Consider the following 19,789-nt stretch of genomic DNA (forward strand, 5'->3'; position numbering starts at 1 on the left):
TTTGAGTGCTACGTAGTGATGTCACTTTTTTAAGCCCCTGTCAAACTGTCCCGAAATTGATACCAGATGGACAACACGAAGGAAACAAGAAGCTGCCCGATTGCCTTAGGAAGGCAACACGACTACGTGAAGCCCTCGCAATGCCGCCATGTAGCCATCGTATTATCGTACGATGACATCGAGATTGCATTTTATTGCACAACAAAATCATGTAAACATATTATGTAAATAACCCAATTTGTGTTCGGTGAAACTGAAAGGATATTACATTGTTTTTGTTACTTTCGTTGCAACTTTCGTTTGTATGTCTTAAATGTAATTTAGGTTAACTTCCTGTTTTATTTAGATGCTTTTATTTTGAAGGCGTGTTTACGCTGTTGACAGGAAGTTGTTGTTGCTATGGAAACAACATGACAGAGAAGTAATATCTTCTAATCTACATATAAAGACGGAGAAAGTAAAGAATAAAGTGTATGTTTAAATGTTAGCACCCCCCGAAGAGGCACAAGCTCTTACGTTGAGTCTGGATACATTCTAAATCATCAGTAAAGTCTACGACCATATTTTCGTTCGGGTGCCATCGTGTGGCCTTCTATAGACATCGTACTTGCTTCGGCTGTTGCTTGGCTGTTGACCAACTTCGGGACCAACTTCGGAACCATCTTCGTGCGAAATTCACAATTCCATATTCGTGTATCCATCTGGTGTCAATTTCGGGACAGTGTGACAGGGGCTTTACGGAAGTAAGTTTGGGGGAGAAACCTGTGCAGATCATTTACATGCACAAAAACCTATAGTAGTACAGAAACTTGCAACTTAAAGAAAAGGTTTTCCTCTACAACAAGGATGTTAGATTCGTAGTTTCATCAATCCAAACAAGCCATGCGTGAAAATGTCTGTCACATCAACTTCATTAGCCAGGGTTCCATTGAAACCGAGCATGTTCTGGTTTACCTTCCAAATGAATGGTTTAAAAAAACGAAATACCAGTGTAGCATGCCAAATGGTAAAAAAAATAGTTTTCCTGTTAATCGGTGGTTCTACAATCCTCCTGATTTGCAGACTTCCACTCTCATGTTTTTATTCCCATGTTAGGGAATAGCAGCAGAATAAAAAAAAAGCAACCAACCAGTGAAATGTTATCACAGGTCTCTGTTGACTTTTCTTCCCTGATGCAGAACAAAAGGTGGATAAAGGTCCAAGAAATACATGTGTGTACCACTGTACAGGAAGTGTAGAACAGGGAGAGTGGAAACAGCCAAACAGGGATAAAATGAAAAGTGTGTGTGTGTGTGTATGTGTGCGTGCGTGCGTGCGTGCGTGCGTGTGTGTGTGTGTGTGTGTGTGTGTGTGTGTGTGTGTGTGTGTGTGTGTGTGTGTGTGTGTGTGTGTGTGTGTGTGTGTGTGTGTGTGTGTGTACGTGTGTGCGTGCGTGCGTGCGATGCGTGCGTGTGTGTGTGAGAATGGTAATAAGAACCATCTTACAAGGGTCCAGGCTGTTTGTTCTTGTTTCTGGGGTCACAGGAAGTTCAGAATATTTTTGTCAGCATGCCAAGATAGCCTCCTCTGGGGGAAGTCTTGTATTCAGAAGTAGAGGGGACAGACAAGGGGTGTTCCTGTCCATCTCTCCATACATACATACATCCATCTGTTAGCAGGCAGTGGCCTTCATGGTGGGACTGGGAAAAGTGAGGAGGAAAGCTGAGAGGAAACGCTGGTGTTACTTGGGCTTTGTGAAGAGGCACATGCGAGGCTGAGCTGTTGGCAGTGCAAACTAAATTAGATGGATTTCCTTGCAATAAATCTTTCATGTTTGAAGTTTTTTGGATTCAATACAAGAGAAACAGAGCTACTGAATAGTTTTAGCATATTTATTTGTTGTGTTCTCTCTCTTAGATTGGCAAACATTACCCAACATAAGCTAATGTTCATGCAAGACTAAAAAAACGTTATTAGAGTGAGCAAGTACTTATTAATTCAGTATTGGGATATTATTTATTTTTAAAGTAACATGGACTCACTTGACCTCCAAACAATTAAACTAAAATCGAAAAAAGAGAAGAACAAGAAGAATGGAAGGTAAGGTATGGTTCACATCGCTTATCTTAAGCACCGGTGTGCATCTCTCATCACATTAGCACGGTGATAATTTACACTATGTTTAATGTGTTTTTGTAAGTTACATAGAACGTGTTAGAAGTGTGTTCAATCCCCTTCTTAATTTACTTTCTTTTGACGTGAAACACAATTGCAGGAAAAGGTGTGAACAGTGACAATATATCTACATTGTGTATGAAAGCCGCCGGATTTCAAGCCGTAAAGGAAAACATACAATAAACTGCAACGTCTCCCTAGGATGTCCTTGTGAAAGGAGACAATGATGGGACTGGGTTATGTGTCCATTTGGATTGGGTCCTCCAGGGTGCCATTCCTATGGAGAAACAAGGGTTACATATGGTAACCCTTGTTATATAAGCACAGGCGGAGCCCTCTACTGGACTATAGTACCACCTTATCATGCAAGCATTCACCTACTGAGATCTCTATAGATGTAGCCGGCCCCGGGGCGGGCCTACCTGAATGCGCGCGCATCTCACCGTATAAAAGGAGGCCTCGTCTCCTGACTGTCATCCTACACCTCCCTTCAGCGAGCGGTATAGGACAGACAGTTCTGTCAGAGGGCTCCACCTGTGCTTTTATGACAAGGGTTACCATACGTAACCCCTCGTTATATCTCTCACAGCCCTGATGTATACACACGCGCTGTCGTCCAACAACACCGTTCCACCTCACTGCCCCTGACTGGCTTTCTGGTTAGCAGCCGCTGTACCTCACTCACCTCTACCTCGGTTGTAACCGTGGAGAAGTCTGGGCTGCGGCTGACATAGCACACTCTGACACGCTGACCTCGCGAAAAGTGTGCTCGGAAAACCGTCCGAGCCGCCCATAGGCAGACGGAGAGAGTCCCCAGCCCTGTATTGGCTCATGTTGCACCACCTCTCCCGAGTCCCTAAGGAGCCCGGGGAGAGCGCAAGAGCCCCATGTCCCCCACACTCCAACACTGACCCTGTGCAGAGTGTGTGTGGACTATAGTGTGGAGGGCTCTCCCCTCCTGCCCCCAAGCAGGCGAGGAGAGCCCTCCAGCCCCGTAAGGGTCCGGAAAAAACGTAAGCGCATTAAGCCCGGGGAGGGGGTCAGATGCCCACTGACCCAGAGCCCCCCCCCCCCTCCTCACCAGTCCTGTGTTGCCCCATCAAACACAGACGAGGAGAAAGAGCCAGACATGTCCAAGAGATAAAATGTTATGAAGGGGCCTGGCGTCGACCAAGACGTCGCCGTGCATATATCCTCCACACTCACACCGGAGGGGTTCGGTCTGAGTGTCGCCCCGCTCTGGTCACCCCGGGTCAACAAGCAACTCGGGTGCACCGACAGAGCGGTTAACTTGGACACTCTCTTGGCTGACGTTAAGGCAAGTAGCAAATGCTGTCTTCCATGACAGTGCTTTCAGGGAGGAGAGCTCCAGAGGCTCAAATGGTTCTGTGACCAAAGCCTCAAGCACCAATGGCAGGTCCCTAATTTAAAGTTCAGCAGTGAAATACTGTTATTTTACAGTTTTATCCTAAATTATTACGGTCAAAGACCTTCACACACATGACGCGACGCCACTGTGGCCAAGGACATCACCCGCCCCGCTGCAGCGGCCACTCCATGAATCAGATTATTCATCTGACCAATGCAGCGGTCCGGATAATCGCTCCCGTCCTGAGGCGGGAGGGCGGGGGCGAGACGACGACCGGCTGCGCCGGATGCACCAGGCCGTAAAACCCCTGTCGAAGGCGGCTTACTAGCCTGGGTGGCAGCGGTGGGGGGAGTGGTAGGCCCACACGCTCCGCCACCAGGGTCATCACCGCCGGGAAGTCCAGACGCACAGACCTGTGTGCTGGACCCTCCTGGCCGCCGGACTCGAAAGTACCGGACAACGAAGCGTCCTCGTCGTCTTCCCCCTCGTGGAACGTGGCCCCCTGGCCCCTCGGGAGGGTGAACATGAATGACACCTCGTCATCCTGTTCCCCCATCTCCACCACCTCGAGATCCTTTGGAACCTCACCCAAAAATTATCCCCGCGATGTCGGCGGCTTACCCCTAGTTTCCACCGGGTCCGTCTGCGGCGCGTTACGGTTGCGCCGCGGTTTTGGTCCGGCCTCCTCCGGCATCATACCCTACCGGGCGCGTTTCACGAGCGTTTCAGAAGCATTACGGAAGTCCATATTTGCTGGACATTTGACTTCTACAAAAAGTAAGTAGGCTACGTAGTTAAATGGTTTATTTTTGTGTCTGTTTAAATCGTGTTTATTGTTGTTATTTCCTATTTTGTTGTGTTGTAGACTACAGACGTAATTAATAATAATTGTAATAGTCCAGTTAAAAACAACATGAAGATGGGTTGCTGTATTTTAGTGGTAAAAAAAATGCATTCATCATCATAATTATTCTATATAATTTACACACAGTAAACCGAAGGAGAACGCTGGTGTTGTCCTTGTAAAAAAGATTTGTTGTGTCATATAAAATCAAGTGTTTTTCCACTTCCAATATAAAAACGTTGTCGTCCATTGTGCGTGTTATTGTGGAGACGATGTAGTGATGTGAAGGGGGGTCTGCTAATTAGTTTATTTGGGGGGTGGGCCGGATGCTGTCACCGTTCCACTTCCTGCCCGACATTACCTTACGGCTGCGTCGGGGTGCACTTCCAGTGGAGAAGTTGAAGTTTCCTCCAAGATGACTTTCAAGTGGAGAAAATGTGTTTAAGTGACCTCTAAGTTGCCACTCCAGTAGAACACGTGCCTTCGAGGGTGCACTTCAGTAGAGACAATGTAATGAAGTGTGATCTAGGGTGCTCTTCTAGTGGAGAACATGTCTAAGAATGACCTGTGAGGTGCCACTCCAGTAGAGGACACATGATGAAGAGGGCTTGCATGCCCTTAAAATCAAATAACACTCTGCAGTGCATAAAGACTGCCCAACATGAAACTATATATCTCTGCTGTCCATTTAATCTTTTATTAGCAGCATGCACCTGCAAAAAACATATCATATGTCATATCCTATAACTATTTACAAATTGTAAGTGGCCTATCGTTAAACTTGATTCATACTGAAACAAACAAGCCAGTTTCTTTTTCGTGCAATAATTTCCTCTGGTCAAAATGTATTTCACAACCTTTGGTTGAGCTTCTGTTCCAAAGTTAATAAATCAGCTAGTTCAAGACACAAGAAGGTAATCCTGCTCTCGTGTGAGTTCTGTCAATGCTTTGCCAGTATTTTCAATGTGGTTATTAGTAAGAAACTGACGTTTTTCTTGACAAACATTAATATAGTTTGAGTTTCCCTTCTTTTGTCTTTTATTTCATTGTGGTTCATGTTCCAATGTCAAGCAGGAATAAAAACAAAGATGTGAAGAAGTAATAATATTTTGCTTATTCAACCTGAAGGGTTGCGATATAACCCGACAATCCTGAAGGGGCATATCCTGCGATTGAGGCAGTGGATCTAAACTCCCCCCCGCGCCCCAACACAGGACATGATTTACACTGCCAGTATTTATCTGTGTGTCTCAGATGGTGAAACACAATATCCTCACAGCAAGTTCCTCACAGGTCAGCGGGGGTCGGGGAGGGAAAGCAAGACCAAAACCTGCAAGAATTTCAAAGCCCTGACAAGCGAAAGTAGGATGTTGTGAAGCGCTCTTCACAACACACTTTCGCTTGTCAGCCCAGCTAGCGGGGAACGTTCTCACAACTTTGGCTAACGTTACCTATTGGTTATAATAAGGTTTTAAAGAAACGTTTTAATCTGATGTTCAAAGAACCTTTTTAGGATGTTTATTTTTTCAAATAATGTTCCTATAAGGTTAACTAAGACAAAACGTTTTAACTGCAACATTCAGAGGATGTTTTCAGGATGTTATTGAGGCCAGAGATGACAGAAAGTTGTTTTATAAAACGTTCCTTTAATGTGATATGTTAACAAAGGTGGAACGTTTTGCCTCCAACATTCTAAGGATGTGTTTTGGACGTTGCTGGGTAACACATTAAAGATGTTCTTTATAAAACGTTCCCTCAATGTTACATGATAATCAAAGAAGAACATTTTGAAATCAACATTTGGATAATGTTTTCAGGAGGTTATTATTTTTTTGTGATGCGAAATATTAACACAGTCATGGTCAACGTCAGATGTATTTGTAGTGCGCTTTAAAAAACAAACTTGCTGCATTTGTTTGAAAAGGATGTTGAAAAGAAATCTGATGTCACCACATTTTCCTTTTTAGAAATAAAACAAGCACGTAAGTAAGGGATAATGTGCTGCGACGCGGTCATTATGGGGAAAAGAACACCGACAGGCTGATCAGGAGCCCGACGCCAAGCGGAGGGATCAAGATCGGCATGAAGGTGTTTTTTCTTGTGCTGAGAGGCGGCTCCGATGCGGTGGAAACAGGAAGAACCGGAGCTAAATCAGGCTCTACCACGGAACTGGCTCTGGAACCGGTTTGGTGGAAAGGGGCATAGGAGTCACCTTTCTCTAAAGGAAGGTGATGAATGGGACCCTCACCCTGCTGGCACTGTTTTCCACCTACCTGTTCTACAGGTATATAAACTCATGTTAACAAATGACAGAACATCTGCCATTGGGGTGTCCTACTTGAGTTTATCGTAATCACAGATATCTGTTATTTTTAACATTTGGGGTAGTACCCATCAAAAGTATTCATAATAATATATGAATGTGTCATCATACGTAGACCTAGGACCAGGTGGAGGGATTATATCTCTTCGCTGGCCTGGGAGCGCCTTGGGACCCCCCAGTCAGAGCTGGTTGATGTCGCCAGGGAAAAGAAAGTTTGGGGCTCTCTGCTGGAACTGCTACCCCCGCGACCCGACCACGGATAAGGGGGAGAAGATGGATGGATGGATGTGTCATCATTTAAATTAATTCAAATCTTTATGTAAAAAGACATAAATGTTTTGTAAATTCAAATTGAATTGACCCAGCGGTAGAGATGAAATGGTGTGTGTGTGTGTGTGTGTGTGTGTGTGTGTGTGTGTGTGTGTGTGTGTGCGTGCGTGCGTGCGTGCGTGCGTGCGTGCGTGTGTGTGTGTGTGTGTGTGTGTGTGTGTGTGTGTGTGGTGTGTGTGTGTGTGTGTGTGTGTGTGTGTGTGTGTGTGTGTGTGTGTGTGTGTGTGTGAGGAAGTCACAAACGTAGCATAGCAACAGGGCCGTGGCCTCCCCAGGATGTGGGTGGTACAGGGCGGTGAGAAACTAAAGTGTCATGCATGTGTGTGAGTTTATCCAAATACACAAACATGTGGAGCCTCCTTGTGTTTTTGAATCTGTATGTGCAGATTAAATACATGTGTGTGTGTGTAAACCCACTGGTTAGTTAACCTCAGCTCTCATTGTCCTGGACATGGAAACCCCTTCCTTTTCCTCCCTGACTGGTGACAGTTCTATCTCACTCTCTGTAGTCCTTGGCTGTACCTTCACGCAGTTGGCAACTGCCATGAAACTGACAATAAAAATGTTCTCTACTTTAGATTAAAAGTTGGGTAAATTCCAATCTGTTGCTTTTGTGTGGCAGTTAACTCTTGAGGGTGTTAACACGGCTAAAGTGTGCCAGCTCTCCGTCCTCTAATGGCACATTTCCACTGCAGGGCCTCGCTCGGCTTAGTACGGTATAGTTAGGCCTTGTTAGGCCTTGTTAGGACGGGCTCACTTTATGCTGCGTTTCCATTACAGTTTAGTAGCTGGGGCAGTAACTATAGTAACGCAGTGTAGGCGGAGCCGTGAGGTCATCTTCAATGCGAACCACAGAAAAACAACACAGCCGTTAGCTGTTAGTCCTCAGAGCTCACAGCTCCTCGTATCTGTTCAGAAACTAGACACAAGTTAAACAAGTACAAACCACAGACTGCCTGTGTCATGGAGGATACAGTCGCTGGTTTATTTATGTCTGTATAGGCCTGTACAGGTGCTTAATGACGCTTTACAGATATAGTGAAGGGAAAAGAAAAGGAAGGAACAACAAATAAATATATAGTTAAAGTTAAAGTCAAATAATACAAAAACAATCACACATTAAAAGCCAGATTGAAGAGGTGAGTTTTTGTGAGTGTTTTGAAGGTGGTGCGGTCAGTGCAGTCTCTGATGGGTTGGGGGAGTGAGTTCCAGAGAGAGCGGGCATTCTAAAAGGTTTTTCGCCTGCCGTCTGTCTGCAGACTTGTCAAAGCATTAATTCATGGTTTTTACTAACCGGTATCAGTATGTTGTTACTTCGGCATCATTTTGAAAGGTGTATTACAATTAAATCACGGTCAAATATGTTCATCTTGTTGTAGTTGTAGCCCCCTTGCCAGCGATTCTCTCTCTAGTTTAGCATGCTTAGCCCGACTCAGCCTGGTTGTTGGCCCGCTAAGAACCTCGATTTTATGGGGCCAGAAAAACTGTGAAATAGTACCCGCCAGCCGGTACTACGCCAAGTGGAAACGCAGTTTCTAATTAGTTGTTAAATAAGACTAATAAGTTAAGCCCACATCTTAACAGTGTTAAAATAACAGCAAAAGAAAACAAATAATAAATGAAATTCCCAAATATTACTAATTTGTTCTGCTGGATGAACATTTGATTACCCATCCGTCAGTATTTTATGTGTTTTGATTAAGCAAGAGAAATTACACTGTAAATTAAGAGGAATTTCACAGTAAGTGTTGGGTAATTAACAAGCTGCAGATGTAGCCTACGTGTTGCCATAACAACAGTTTTTGACCTACAGTATGCAATAGAGTTCAAATTAAAATCTTTGGAAGTGGAGGTTTGAAGTCGGTACGTAAATAATTACAGGACATTTACCAATGAAACTGCTGGTCAAGACTCATTGTGGACCATAACCGGGGGAAAATAGGTGTCCCTCGAAAGGTAATGGAGAATGATGTGTAGCTGTATGGAACATCCTTTTCTAGAAGGCAGGGAGGGTGGATAGGGAGCACTGATGTGAGGGTGATTGCATGTTACTTTCAATAAAGTATTTAACTGCAGTTAGTAGCAGGATGAAGAAGTGACCTTAGCATTCAGCCGTCAGTTGGGCGTATGAGGCACTTCACAGGCAGCAGGAAACTAGCAAGGTCTTTACAGCTAAAACAAGCGAAGCTGCTTTAAAGGGGCCCTACTATGCTCACTTTCAGGTTCATATTAGTGTATGATGCCTCTACTGTGCTGTTTATGCTTTAATGTTCAAAAAGCTCTTTATTTTTCTCATACTATCTGTGCTGCAGCACCTCTTTTCACCCTCTGTCTGAAACCAGAGCCCAGTCTGCTCTGATTGGCTAGCTGGCTGGATCTGTTGTGATTGGTCAACGGTTTAGAGATGTGTCAGAAATGTCCCGCACCTTAGCAAATCTCGTACAATGTGTTAGAGCGCTAGCCAATAGAGACGCAAGTGTTACCTATTGATGCCACTATGTTCAAGAAGTAAACAAAGGAGACCAATGGAGGCGTTTCCGAAAAGGGGGGAGTGTGTGGGAGAGAAACTCTGGGTTTTTAGCCTTTGCAGACCATTACAGAGTATTACACCTATAACACACTACAGGAAAGGGAAAGGCCCATAAAGCATAATAGGGCCCCTTTAACAAGTGTAAACAAAAGTATCGAGCATTGTCACACATATTGAATTCAAAATAAGACCATACTGGGGCTGTTGTTAGTGGCGCTGACCAAACCTTAATAAAGTAACTATACCACATGGTTACTACGGAAACACTGCAAAGGAAGGCTGGAAAGAGCTTTGATTTGATTTGTTGTCAGGCACATTTTGAAGGCTCCCTCAGGTAAACTTAGTGTGGGCAATAAAGATAGATATGAGGGAAAATATTTACGGAGACTGAGCCGACTTCAGATAACACAGAAGTGTGTGTCACTGCATTGGATTTACTCCATGGTGCCCACTGCTATCTTAACATTGAACATTCCCTCCTCAAATAAAACACTGAACTGATCATTTATTTATACAACGCGAACAAAGGATTTCCATCCACGTACGCCTCTGTCACATCCCCTCCACCCGGCTCCATCACACCCTCTCATGAGGGGAAATAAGGAGGACTGGAGTAGAGCCTTGTGGGCAACCCTTTTTCAAACATGCTGTAATGCCAGTTGAAACTCAGTTTGCAGATCTCTAACTATCAAGATTACAGCTGACGAGTTCCTGATTATTCTAGTGCACTGAAATATCTTTCATCAGGTGAGTCACTCTTTGTCACTTTGGGCGGGGATCTATCGGACGTGATCACATTCCCTCAATCAAAACTCCACCTGGAAACTGAGCAGCTCAAGGAATAGGAATGTGGGTTTATGTAATGTCTTGTCTTTGTTTCTTGCACCCTGTGGCGTTAGGAAGTATGTCCTGCCTTCTTGTTCCTGTTTCATTACAGTTCAGGTTCCCCTCTAGGGAAAGTGGAAGGCAGCTCTCTTCCTCCACTTCAAGCCCCACTAATAGCTGAAGCATGATGATGGATTTAGATTGTCAGACAATTGTCTCTACCTGAACGGTATTATTGTACCTTAAAGGAAGTGTGTATGCATGAGTCAGCGTTTTTCCTGAAAGGGGTTCATGGTTCTATAATTAAATACATTTTTACTGTAACTGGTGATTTGTTCTTGGTCTTCAAATCATCTCATTATTCTCTTGACTTTGGATTCAGACCTAACTAAAGTATACTAAACAACTTCAAACAATCTAAGTTAAATCTAAACTAAGTTGCACGTTGTGAAAACTAAATAATGAGTCGAAATATATTAAAGATGCTGATCTTAGTGAGGTTTTTCTCATTACACATACTGCACATAGTCATTTGATACATTATTAGTGCAAAAATAAAGAATTGGTGTGGCTTTTTTTGGGAGAATTTGACAAATGTTCCCTACATTTGATGTATTGAACAACACAGAACTAGTCTTTGGTATCTTGTCTGTTTGCTGCAAAATCGAACACATTATATCGTAGCGAGAATACAATATAATATGCCGAATGATGACATGTTCTCCTACTTTTTAAAGCAGTTTAATTGCAGACGGCGATTCTAGGAGTAATGGGCGGTATGTTATGTCTGAATGTTTGAAAAATGACAATGAAAAAAGAATATATGTTTAATTAATAACTTACACAATATTAATATGACAACATAAGTGAATAACACTCGAAAATACCTGCTCCCAAAAAAAAGTACTTAATCTTTTTCTCCTTTGACTTGAAGTTTCTCATGAAACCTTAATATCATCTAAATCGAGAAAGCCACTCATGGGAGGGAATTATGGGATCTCTCTCTTGTGAAAAGTGCACGTGCGTGTGTGTGTGTGTGTGTGTGTGCGCGCGTGCGTGCGTGTGTTTTGATGGGCCAGTCTCTTTGAGATAAGGCTCCTGGCTGTGTGGGGGTTGAGCAATCAGACCGGGGCTTTAACCAATGGCCTGAACGGAACTTCCTTCCTCGCCTAACAGCACAAAAAAACCAGCAGTCTTTATAAATGGGGACTATGTGGAGCTGTCAGTCGCTGGTTCAGCTTCAGAACGTCCAACACGGTTTCCACCATCGGCAGCTTCACTAACATCGACATCATGGTCGCTACACGGCTCTTCTCTGCCCTTCTCCTCTGCGCGCTGCAGGAAACGGTGCTGTCGCAGCGCGGACATTGCACCGGGAACCAGTGCTTTGCGTTCTTCCAAAGCCCCCTGGACTTTCCAGGCGCGAAGAAAAGCTGCGGAGACTTTGGCGGACAGTTATTAAGTTCCATCTCGGAGCAATTCTGGAAGATCCTGAAGGCTGCGCCCACAGGGAGGTACTGGTTTGACCCAAAAAACACCTTCAGGCCGGCGGGGGAAGCCCTCCAGATGTGCCCCTCCATCTCCGTGTCGAACTCCTCGGTGCTGTGGGAGCCGTGCGGAGGCAGCCTGAGCGGGTTCCTTTGCCAGTATCCGATCCAGGAGCCCTGCAGTGAAGTGCCAGCGGGCACAGACATACAGGTGAACAGTGGTGAAGGGTAACTAAGTACTAACAAGTACTGCTGGGCTTTAGGATATTCAAGTAGGGGAGACTGGGAACGGTTGCTACATCTTTTGTAGTATTTCACTCAATTATTCAGAGACTGTTGGTGCCAGACCAACCCATCTGTTATATTAGACTTACAAATGTCTGCTAAATAGCCACACCATTTAATAGTGATTACATAGGATATATATTCACAATATTCAAAATGAAGAAAGTCAGATATTGCAATTGACGGCTACACACGTTCATTGTTCCAAGGTGAAGGCTACTTGTTATAGGTATTGTTGCTACTTTATACTTTATACCCGAGTTACTTTTTAAACGGGTACCACATTTTTAATGCAAATGGCAATTATTTAAATGTATTGTAATTGCGATATACAGTATATGTCACGATATTGTTGCAAGTAGGCTAATCTTTTTTTTCTTTTCGTAATCAGTCTAATTTCTATATATTACAATGATCGTAGCGGCATTTATTTTTTGAGAAGATCTGTAACGAACAAATATATTTTCTTTAAGTCTGTAGATTTGTAGCCGGGGACATGTAGCAATACAATACTTATATTAGCATATTATATTGCGATTTTGATAAATATCTCAATCAATTGTTCAGCCTAACTTTTACATTTTAACATTATTGATGCGCAAAATAAATCAACTAACAACTAATGATGTTTTAATATAGAATAAGCTACCTAACTAGTTTACCTTAACCCCCCTTTTAGCATCTCCAACATGCTAACATATTAGCATACATAGCATTATGCCTAATACAAATATGTTATGCTAAAACAATTGTTTCTTTATTAGTATTTGACTGCAGGACTTTACTTCTAACAGAGTATTTCAACATGGTAGTATTGCTGCTTTTACTTTAGTAAAATATATACTTCCCCCTCTGCAGGTGAAGTACACCTTTGAGGTGGACGATTCGAAAACGTTCCCGATGGGAACCATCGCTGAAGCACGAAAGGTTGGCGCCAAATATCTAGACTCCAAATATGTGTGTTCCTCAAACATTTGGACGCGAGCTCCCTGGACCTGCGAGGTGTTTTCAGGGCGGCTGTGAACACAACTGCAGCCCGACAACACACAGATGCACCTGTCCTGTGGGGAAAACACTCCACCACAACAACGTTTCCTGCGAGGAAGGCATGTGCGAGAAAAACCGGTGCGTGCGAGAAGGCGAGCGGGTGCCAACTCAACCCGGGAGGACCCGAATGCGTGTGCATAGAGGGATTCGAGAAGGAAGACGGAGTATGTGTGAACGTGACAATCTGTGAACATTGTGAGCACATGAATTGTAAGAAATTCAACGGGGTTTACGAGTGTGTGTGCAAGGAGGGCTTTTTGGTGTCACCCCACAACCCCACCAGGTGTGAGGTGATCTGCAAGGAGAGAGACTGCAAAGCCATATGCATTAAGACAGACAAGAACAAGTCTCAATGTTTCTGCCCCAAGGGCTACATTTCAGACATGAAGGACAACAAGCCCTTCTGCACGGACATCAACGAGTGCGACAGCGGGCACTGCGATCAAAAGTGTGAGAATTTATTGGTGGTTTCAAGTGTTTTTGCTCTGAGGGGTTCGACATGGATCAAGAGAAGAACAAGTGTGTTCGCATTGAAGAAGAGGGATCAGGCTCTGATCCTCTGTCCCCGACCCCCGCCGGGCCTCACCCGGCCTCAGTGCCCACTTACATCAAGACGGGCAGCGTCCTGGGCATCACTTTGTTCACGGCGCTGTGTGCAGTGCTGCTGTTTTTCCTCATCCGAAACGCAGTCAAACGGTGCGGCAAATTTGAGCTTTCCACCTTCAAACACCCAGATATTGATATTTTCTACCTGCAGCAGGTGACCACAGAGACGTATAAGAGGCTATCCTTCGACAAACAGTTTAAAAATGACTGCTAAATACTTTATTTAACGAGTTTAAAGAACTATGCTGCTCTTACACGTTTTACAATGTCACTTTCCACTGGTTCATGTGCTCTGAGACACAGGGAGTGCAGCTATCCACAGGCAGCGTTAACGGGACGCTGCACCACACCACACGCTGAGGTCATACATATTGGACTTGCTTTCTGAATGTATTATAGATTGCTTTATGGAATTGTTCCCACTGTAAATTGCCCAATTCTTATTTAGAAAAATGAAAACATTCTTTCTCAGTAAGGTTTACTAAATATGACAAAGTCTAATAGCATTTTTTGTATGATACCTTTTATAATCATGGAGTGTTAATAGATTATGTTGCTGCAGAATGATTATTTTTCGCTGTAAAACACACTGTGTCTGATACTCATACACTCATACACACATGTGTAATGATTACACTGTTTGTATACTACATCAGATATTTATGATTATTTTAGATTTACGTAGAATAACATTTGAAACTTTAAGTATACAAAAAAGTTGTCTTTAGTGAAGTGCACATTATTTTAGTGCTTTTTTTTTTAACAGAGGGCTAATGACTCACATGACGAATGTTCGCTAATGTCATATGTTATGTGATGCATTTGGATTTATGACATTTGATACTAATGCTCAGTATGTGTAGGTTTTGTCCGGACCACTATTTCTTTTGGGATGTATTGGTTGCTATAGGAACTGTTTTTGATGCATATAACCAATGCCAGTGAGTAATTTCTGACCATTTCACATCAATCAATCAATGTTTATTTATACAGCCCAATATCACACATTGTTACATTTGTCTGAGTGGTCTTCACAGTGTGTACAGAATATCAGTATGACAATACGACACCCTCTGTCCTCAGACCCTCTGTCCTCAGACCCTCTGTCCTTAGACCCCTCTGTCCTCAGACCCTCACATCGTACAAGGAGAAACTTCCGGAGAAAACCCACAGTTTAAAGGGAACATGGGAGAAACCTCAGGGAGAGCAGCAGAGGAGGGATCCCCTCTCCCAGGACGGACAGACGTGCAATAGATCTAAAATCTACGAAGTTCTTTTTTTTTTTTAAACGTAAGGAAAAACACTAGAGGTAAATACATTTAAATCCATAGTTGTACAACTTGAAGCAAGGATTCTCCACTCCAGTTGTATTGCCTATCTTTATTCTAAAGGTTTTTGCAGAGGGGAACATTCTCATTGTATTCAAAGCCTAAGTAATATAACATTGTATTTAAAATGTAATGGCTGTTGAATATTTACTGGTTTGTGGAACGATCAAAAGAGAGACATACCTTCTGTAAAAAGAGGCTTGAGTGACTAAACAATGGATGTGAAAACTGTGCTGCTATTATGTCAATGTACATGCAACACATTTAGATAAGACTTGTGAACTGAACTGAACAAATAACTCCCTTCTTTTGCATTGTCACGGTTCTCTTTTTCTCCTAATTAATATACACTGTACATTTCAGTCATAGAGTTGGCTGGAATCAATAATACACAATAATAAAGGTTTGGAGTAAATGTGATTGACAGGATTTTTCATAAACAAATCTGTGTTCATGCATTTTGTCCAATAATCAACATATTTTAAGTTGTTATTGTCTTATCCTCTACTATTGTGACGTCTTTTGAATAGTGTTGGGGAAATATAGATTATCATGCAACGATAATGAATATACATATTAAATGTCATTTCAATCAGTTATAGATTATCAAATGCAAATTAAATGACAATAACCAATGCCAAATGTTGTTTCTTTAAAAAGGGCTGACTTAAAGGTGGGGTAGGTTACGTTTGAGAAACCGGCTCGAGATACAACTTTTTGTTATATTCCATGGAATGCTCTAACATCCCGATAGCAATGAATATCTGAAGTGCTTTGACAAAAAATCCATAAAAAAATTCATCTGTAGAAGCCGTAAAACTGTTAAAAAGTACAACCAATCATCTGAGCCGGCCCCAGCTAAACGGATTGGATGGCCTACATGCCTGTCAGCCTTCCATCGGGGCACAAACTTATCTCGTGCCTCATTGGTAATGTTCGTGTGTGTTGGAGGAGGGGGGCTCTGTAAGGAAGTGGGCAGATTTTCTCCGGTTGTGTATTTCACATTCTAGCGATCTCGAGCCGGTTTCTCAAACTTACCTACCCCACCTTAAGAACAAGATATTTTTGTTAATAAAAGTCTTCTGTGGTCCATTTTTATCAAATTATATCGAAAAACATGTATTAAAAGTTTTTGAAACAGGTAGTTTCTGTTAGGAGGAGGAATTCACTGAGGTTTCAATTTAAAATGTTAGGACTTTTCAAGCTTTATTGTCCAATTTTAAAACCTGTATTATAAAGGTTATAACATTTAAGAATACACTTTTTTAATTACTCAATTTACTAAGAAAATGTACAGCTGCTTTACCAATACAATTTTAATATATCATTTACAAAATATTACATTTCCGAAGTAGCCTCCCCCAGGTCTGGTTTTGAGATACAAGACAATAATGTTAACATGTCTGAAAAAGTCTTAATATTTGTGGTCAATTCTGTAACCTTTAGGAACTTTAAGGAAACTGGATCTGAAGTGTGACCGGGCAGCCTCATAGTGCAGAGTAGAGTTGGGAGGGGCTACTGCGAATGGGGGGGCGTTGGGGAAATGCCCCCCTTTGCGTGCGCGCGGATTCGTTGCGTACGCGTCGTAAAAGTCGTGCCGTAATTGGGGATGTGGTCCGCCCTGCAGAGGAGAAAGTGTTTTCAGTGGGCAGCGACGCGGCTGATCAACTGCCTTCCTCCGCCGGGACAACTAAACATGGAGTCGGTGGGGCTATAAATGCGAGAAAACATCTTCCCAAACAAACAGGCCTATGGACTGATGGAACGCACCAGATCTTAAACGGACACAACCGAGGCTTAAAGATGAAGGAGGTTACGCGACATGTTGTTTTCTTGTTGACTTTCCTGATGGGCAGCTCCAGCGGGATCGAGCTGAATAGCGGATACTGCCTCGGGACTCAGTGTTTCTCTGTGTCCGGGGATCCCAGCGACTTCACCACCGCGCGAGACCAATGCAGAGATCGAGGCGGGCATTTAATGACAGTGCGCTCCTCTGTGTCCCAAGATGTTCTGAATATTCTGCTGGGGAACATCACGGGGCGGTTCTGGATCGGGTTACATCTCCGGCCGGCTGCCCGGACCCTGCTGCGGATCTGAGAGGCTTCCAGTGGGTCACCAAAGACAGCGAGAGTGACTTTCTCCACTGGGCTCAGAGTTTTGACAGCAGCTGCAACCGCTCATGCCTGCGTGTCAGTTTCCGAAGAGGACGACTTTAAATGGACCCAGGAGCCATGCGCGGAACATGCGGCTGGGTTCCTCTGCGAGTACAGCTTCAGTAACCCGTGCAAAGGGCTGGCTGCTGCAGAGGGCGAGTATGTCATCTACACCACCCCGATGAGGTTTACGGGAGAGGATTTGCTGTCTTTGCCCCTCGGCAGCACCGCTGTACTAATGCCAGCTGAGACTAACTATGTCTGCTTCAACGAGGAGTGGATCCAGGCGCCGTGGAGCTGCGAGATACACGAAGGTGGGTGCGAGCACAAATGCACCGTGAATGCTAACCACGAGTCCACGTGCTACTGCCCGCCGGGTCAAACCATAAACCCCGCAAATGATGTCACCTGCGAGGTGATGGTGGACGACCCGTGCCTGTCGCTGCGGTGCGCGCACGCATGCATCAATAACGGAGACACCTACGAGTGCACGTGCGAGCAAGGGTACAAGCTGGCTCAGGACGGCAGGTCGTGCGTGGACCTCAACGACTGCAGGGATGAGAGGCAGTGTCCCGGGGAGAACTTCGTGTGCGTCAACTACATCGGAGGGTTCCAGTGCGTCTGCATGGATACGCGCCGATCGGAGACCAGTGCGTCGACGTGGACGAGTGCGCGTCCGCTCCGTGTGAGCACCTGTGCGACAACACTCACGGGAGCTACGCGTGCTCGTGCTATGATGGATATAAAGCAGACCCAAAGTCGATGCATAAGTGTAAACTGCACTGCGGGGTGGAGGAGTGCCCCGCGGAGTGCGACCCCAATGACAAGTTCCAGTGTTACTGCCCCGAGGGGTACATCTCGGAGGAGAGGGGCGAGCACACGGTGTGCATAGACATGGACGAGTGCGAGAACCTATATTGTGATCAAGCCTGTAAAAACACATTTGGCAGCTATGTGTGCTCGTGCTATCCGGGGTACACGCTGGTTGGAGAGTTCGCGTGCGTAAAAAACGAAGATGACACCGATGGAGGCTCTGGAGAGGGCACGACTCCGAGTATCCCCACAGCTCCACCCGTGCCCCCTCCAGACCCCACCAGGCAGCCCTCCGGGTGACAGTGGGGGGGCTCGTGGCGATTATAGTGTGCACTGTGTTCTTCATCGTGCTTGTGGTGTTCCTGGCGCACCACACGCTCAGCGGCAAAGGGAAGCTGGAGAGCAGCGGGGGGGGGAAAGCTGCGGAGGAAGAGGCGCACGGTTTACAGACAGTGGCGAGTGATGCCTAAAGAAGGAGACAAGTGAAGCGAGACATGTGAATGTACAGGTCAACCCTCCGAGACAGTTTTGGATATTTGAATGATGTAGATTTATCAGGACACAGAAGAGGCCACTCTACCATTTATTTCAGGGCTGCACAATTTGACAAGAAATAATTGCAATTATTTTTGGATGACATTGCAATTGGCAGTATGACCATATTTTAAACATTATCCAATGATCATTGACAAACATAGTCAATTGAGGATCTGTTCCAAGCAAGGATATTTTTTGTAATCAGTTCTATCAAATAAACGCTTGTAACCCGGGAATACAGTATACTTACTTCATTCGGACATGTTTACATATGTTGCCTTTACCAAATATTGGCTTTCTGAGATGTGGATATGTAGAACTATTTTGATTTCGTTCACATTTTTGAATAACAATCCAGCCCATTCAGGACAGATGTTTTCTTGGAAGACTGGTGGTATAGCCTTCCATTCAACGCACATGCACCAGTTGCAATGTAACACAACATGATGTACTCCGTTTTATTTTTGAGTATGTGAAAATATTAAATTATAAAAAGGTAAATAAAGGAGGTGTCTCTTTTTTCCCTCACAGGCTGAAGGGCCCATATTGTGGAGAAACAAGTAAATTACAGGTCATTGTACATATGTTTTATTTGTCATATAGCTACAGCAGATTTCTGGCTATCAATATATTGAGTGAGGCTCCTACAACAATGCGAATTGTGCAATAGACAACATTTTTGCAGGAACAAGAAACAAATGTACATATTGCATAGAATACGATGAAGCTGAATGGAAATACTGTAGTGTAGCAAACTGTACACTGTAATAATATATATTTGGATATGAGCTCTATAAACAGATGTGCAGTGTGTTATTTACACAGAGTATGAATGGTGACTTCACAGAGCTCAAGAGCTGCATCCTCTGAAAAACTCAAATCTACTAAACTCCAATATAGAGAGCTGTGTCTGCTGTGTACAGACTTTTATTAATTTCTGAGAGTGATTTGAAGTTATTAGGTCACATGACAGGGAAGCTATTGAAAAAGAAACCTGGATTTTCAATAAAGAATGTAATATTAAACACGTGCTGCCGGAAGCATGGAGCTGCTCTGACACCTGCTGGACAAACACTGGCATGCACTATGAGCCGGGTGTGCTTGAAGAAAAACACTGCATTTTCAATACAAATATTAATATTAAACAAAGGATGTTAA

The 19,789-nt window shown here is 43.9% G+C and overlaps 1 protein-coding gene and 1 pseudogene across 1 annotated transcript; both read left to right on the forward strand.

Moving 5' to 3' along the window:
- Positions 1–11,580: 11,580 nt before the first annotated feature.
- LOC117439982 (thrombomodulin-like) lies at positions 11,581–14,410 on the forward strand (annotated as a pseudogene).
- A 2,449-nt stretch (positions 14,411–16,859) lies between these two features.
- On the forward strand, positions 16,860–19,159 carry LOC117439981 (thrombomodulin-like). Its single transcript, XM_034076148.2, is given in 5 exon segments — positions 16,860–17,187; positions 17,190–17,299; positions 17,301–17,904; positions 17,907–18,386; positions 18,389–19,159. Coding segments are annotated over 5 exon segments (1,626 nt in total). The 5' UTR covers positions 16,860–16,931; the 3' UTR covers positions 18,565–19,159.
- The last annotated feature ends 630 nt before the right edge of the window (positions 19,160–19,789 follow it).

Source organism: Pseudochaenichthys georgianus, chromosome 24 (genome assembly GCF_902827115.2).
Source record: "Pseudochaenichthys georgianus chromosome 24, fPseGeo1.2, whole genome shotgun sequence".
Taxonomy (NCBI): Eukaryota; Metazoa; Chordata; class Actinopteri; order Perciformes; family Channichthyidae; genus Pseudochaenichthys; species Pseudochaenichthys georgianus.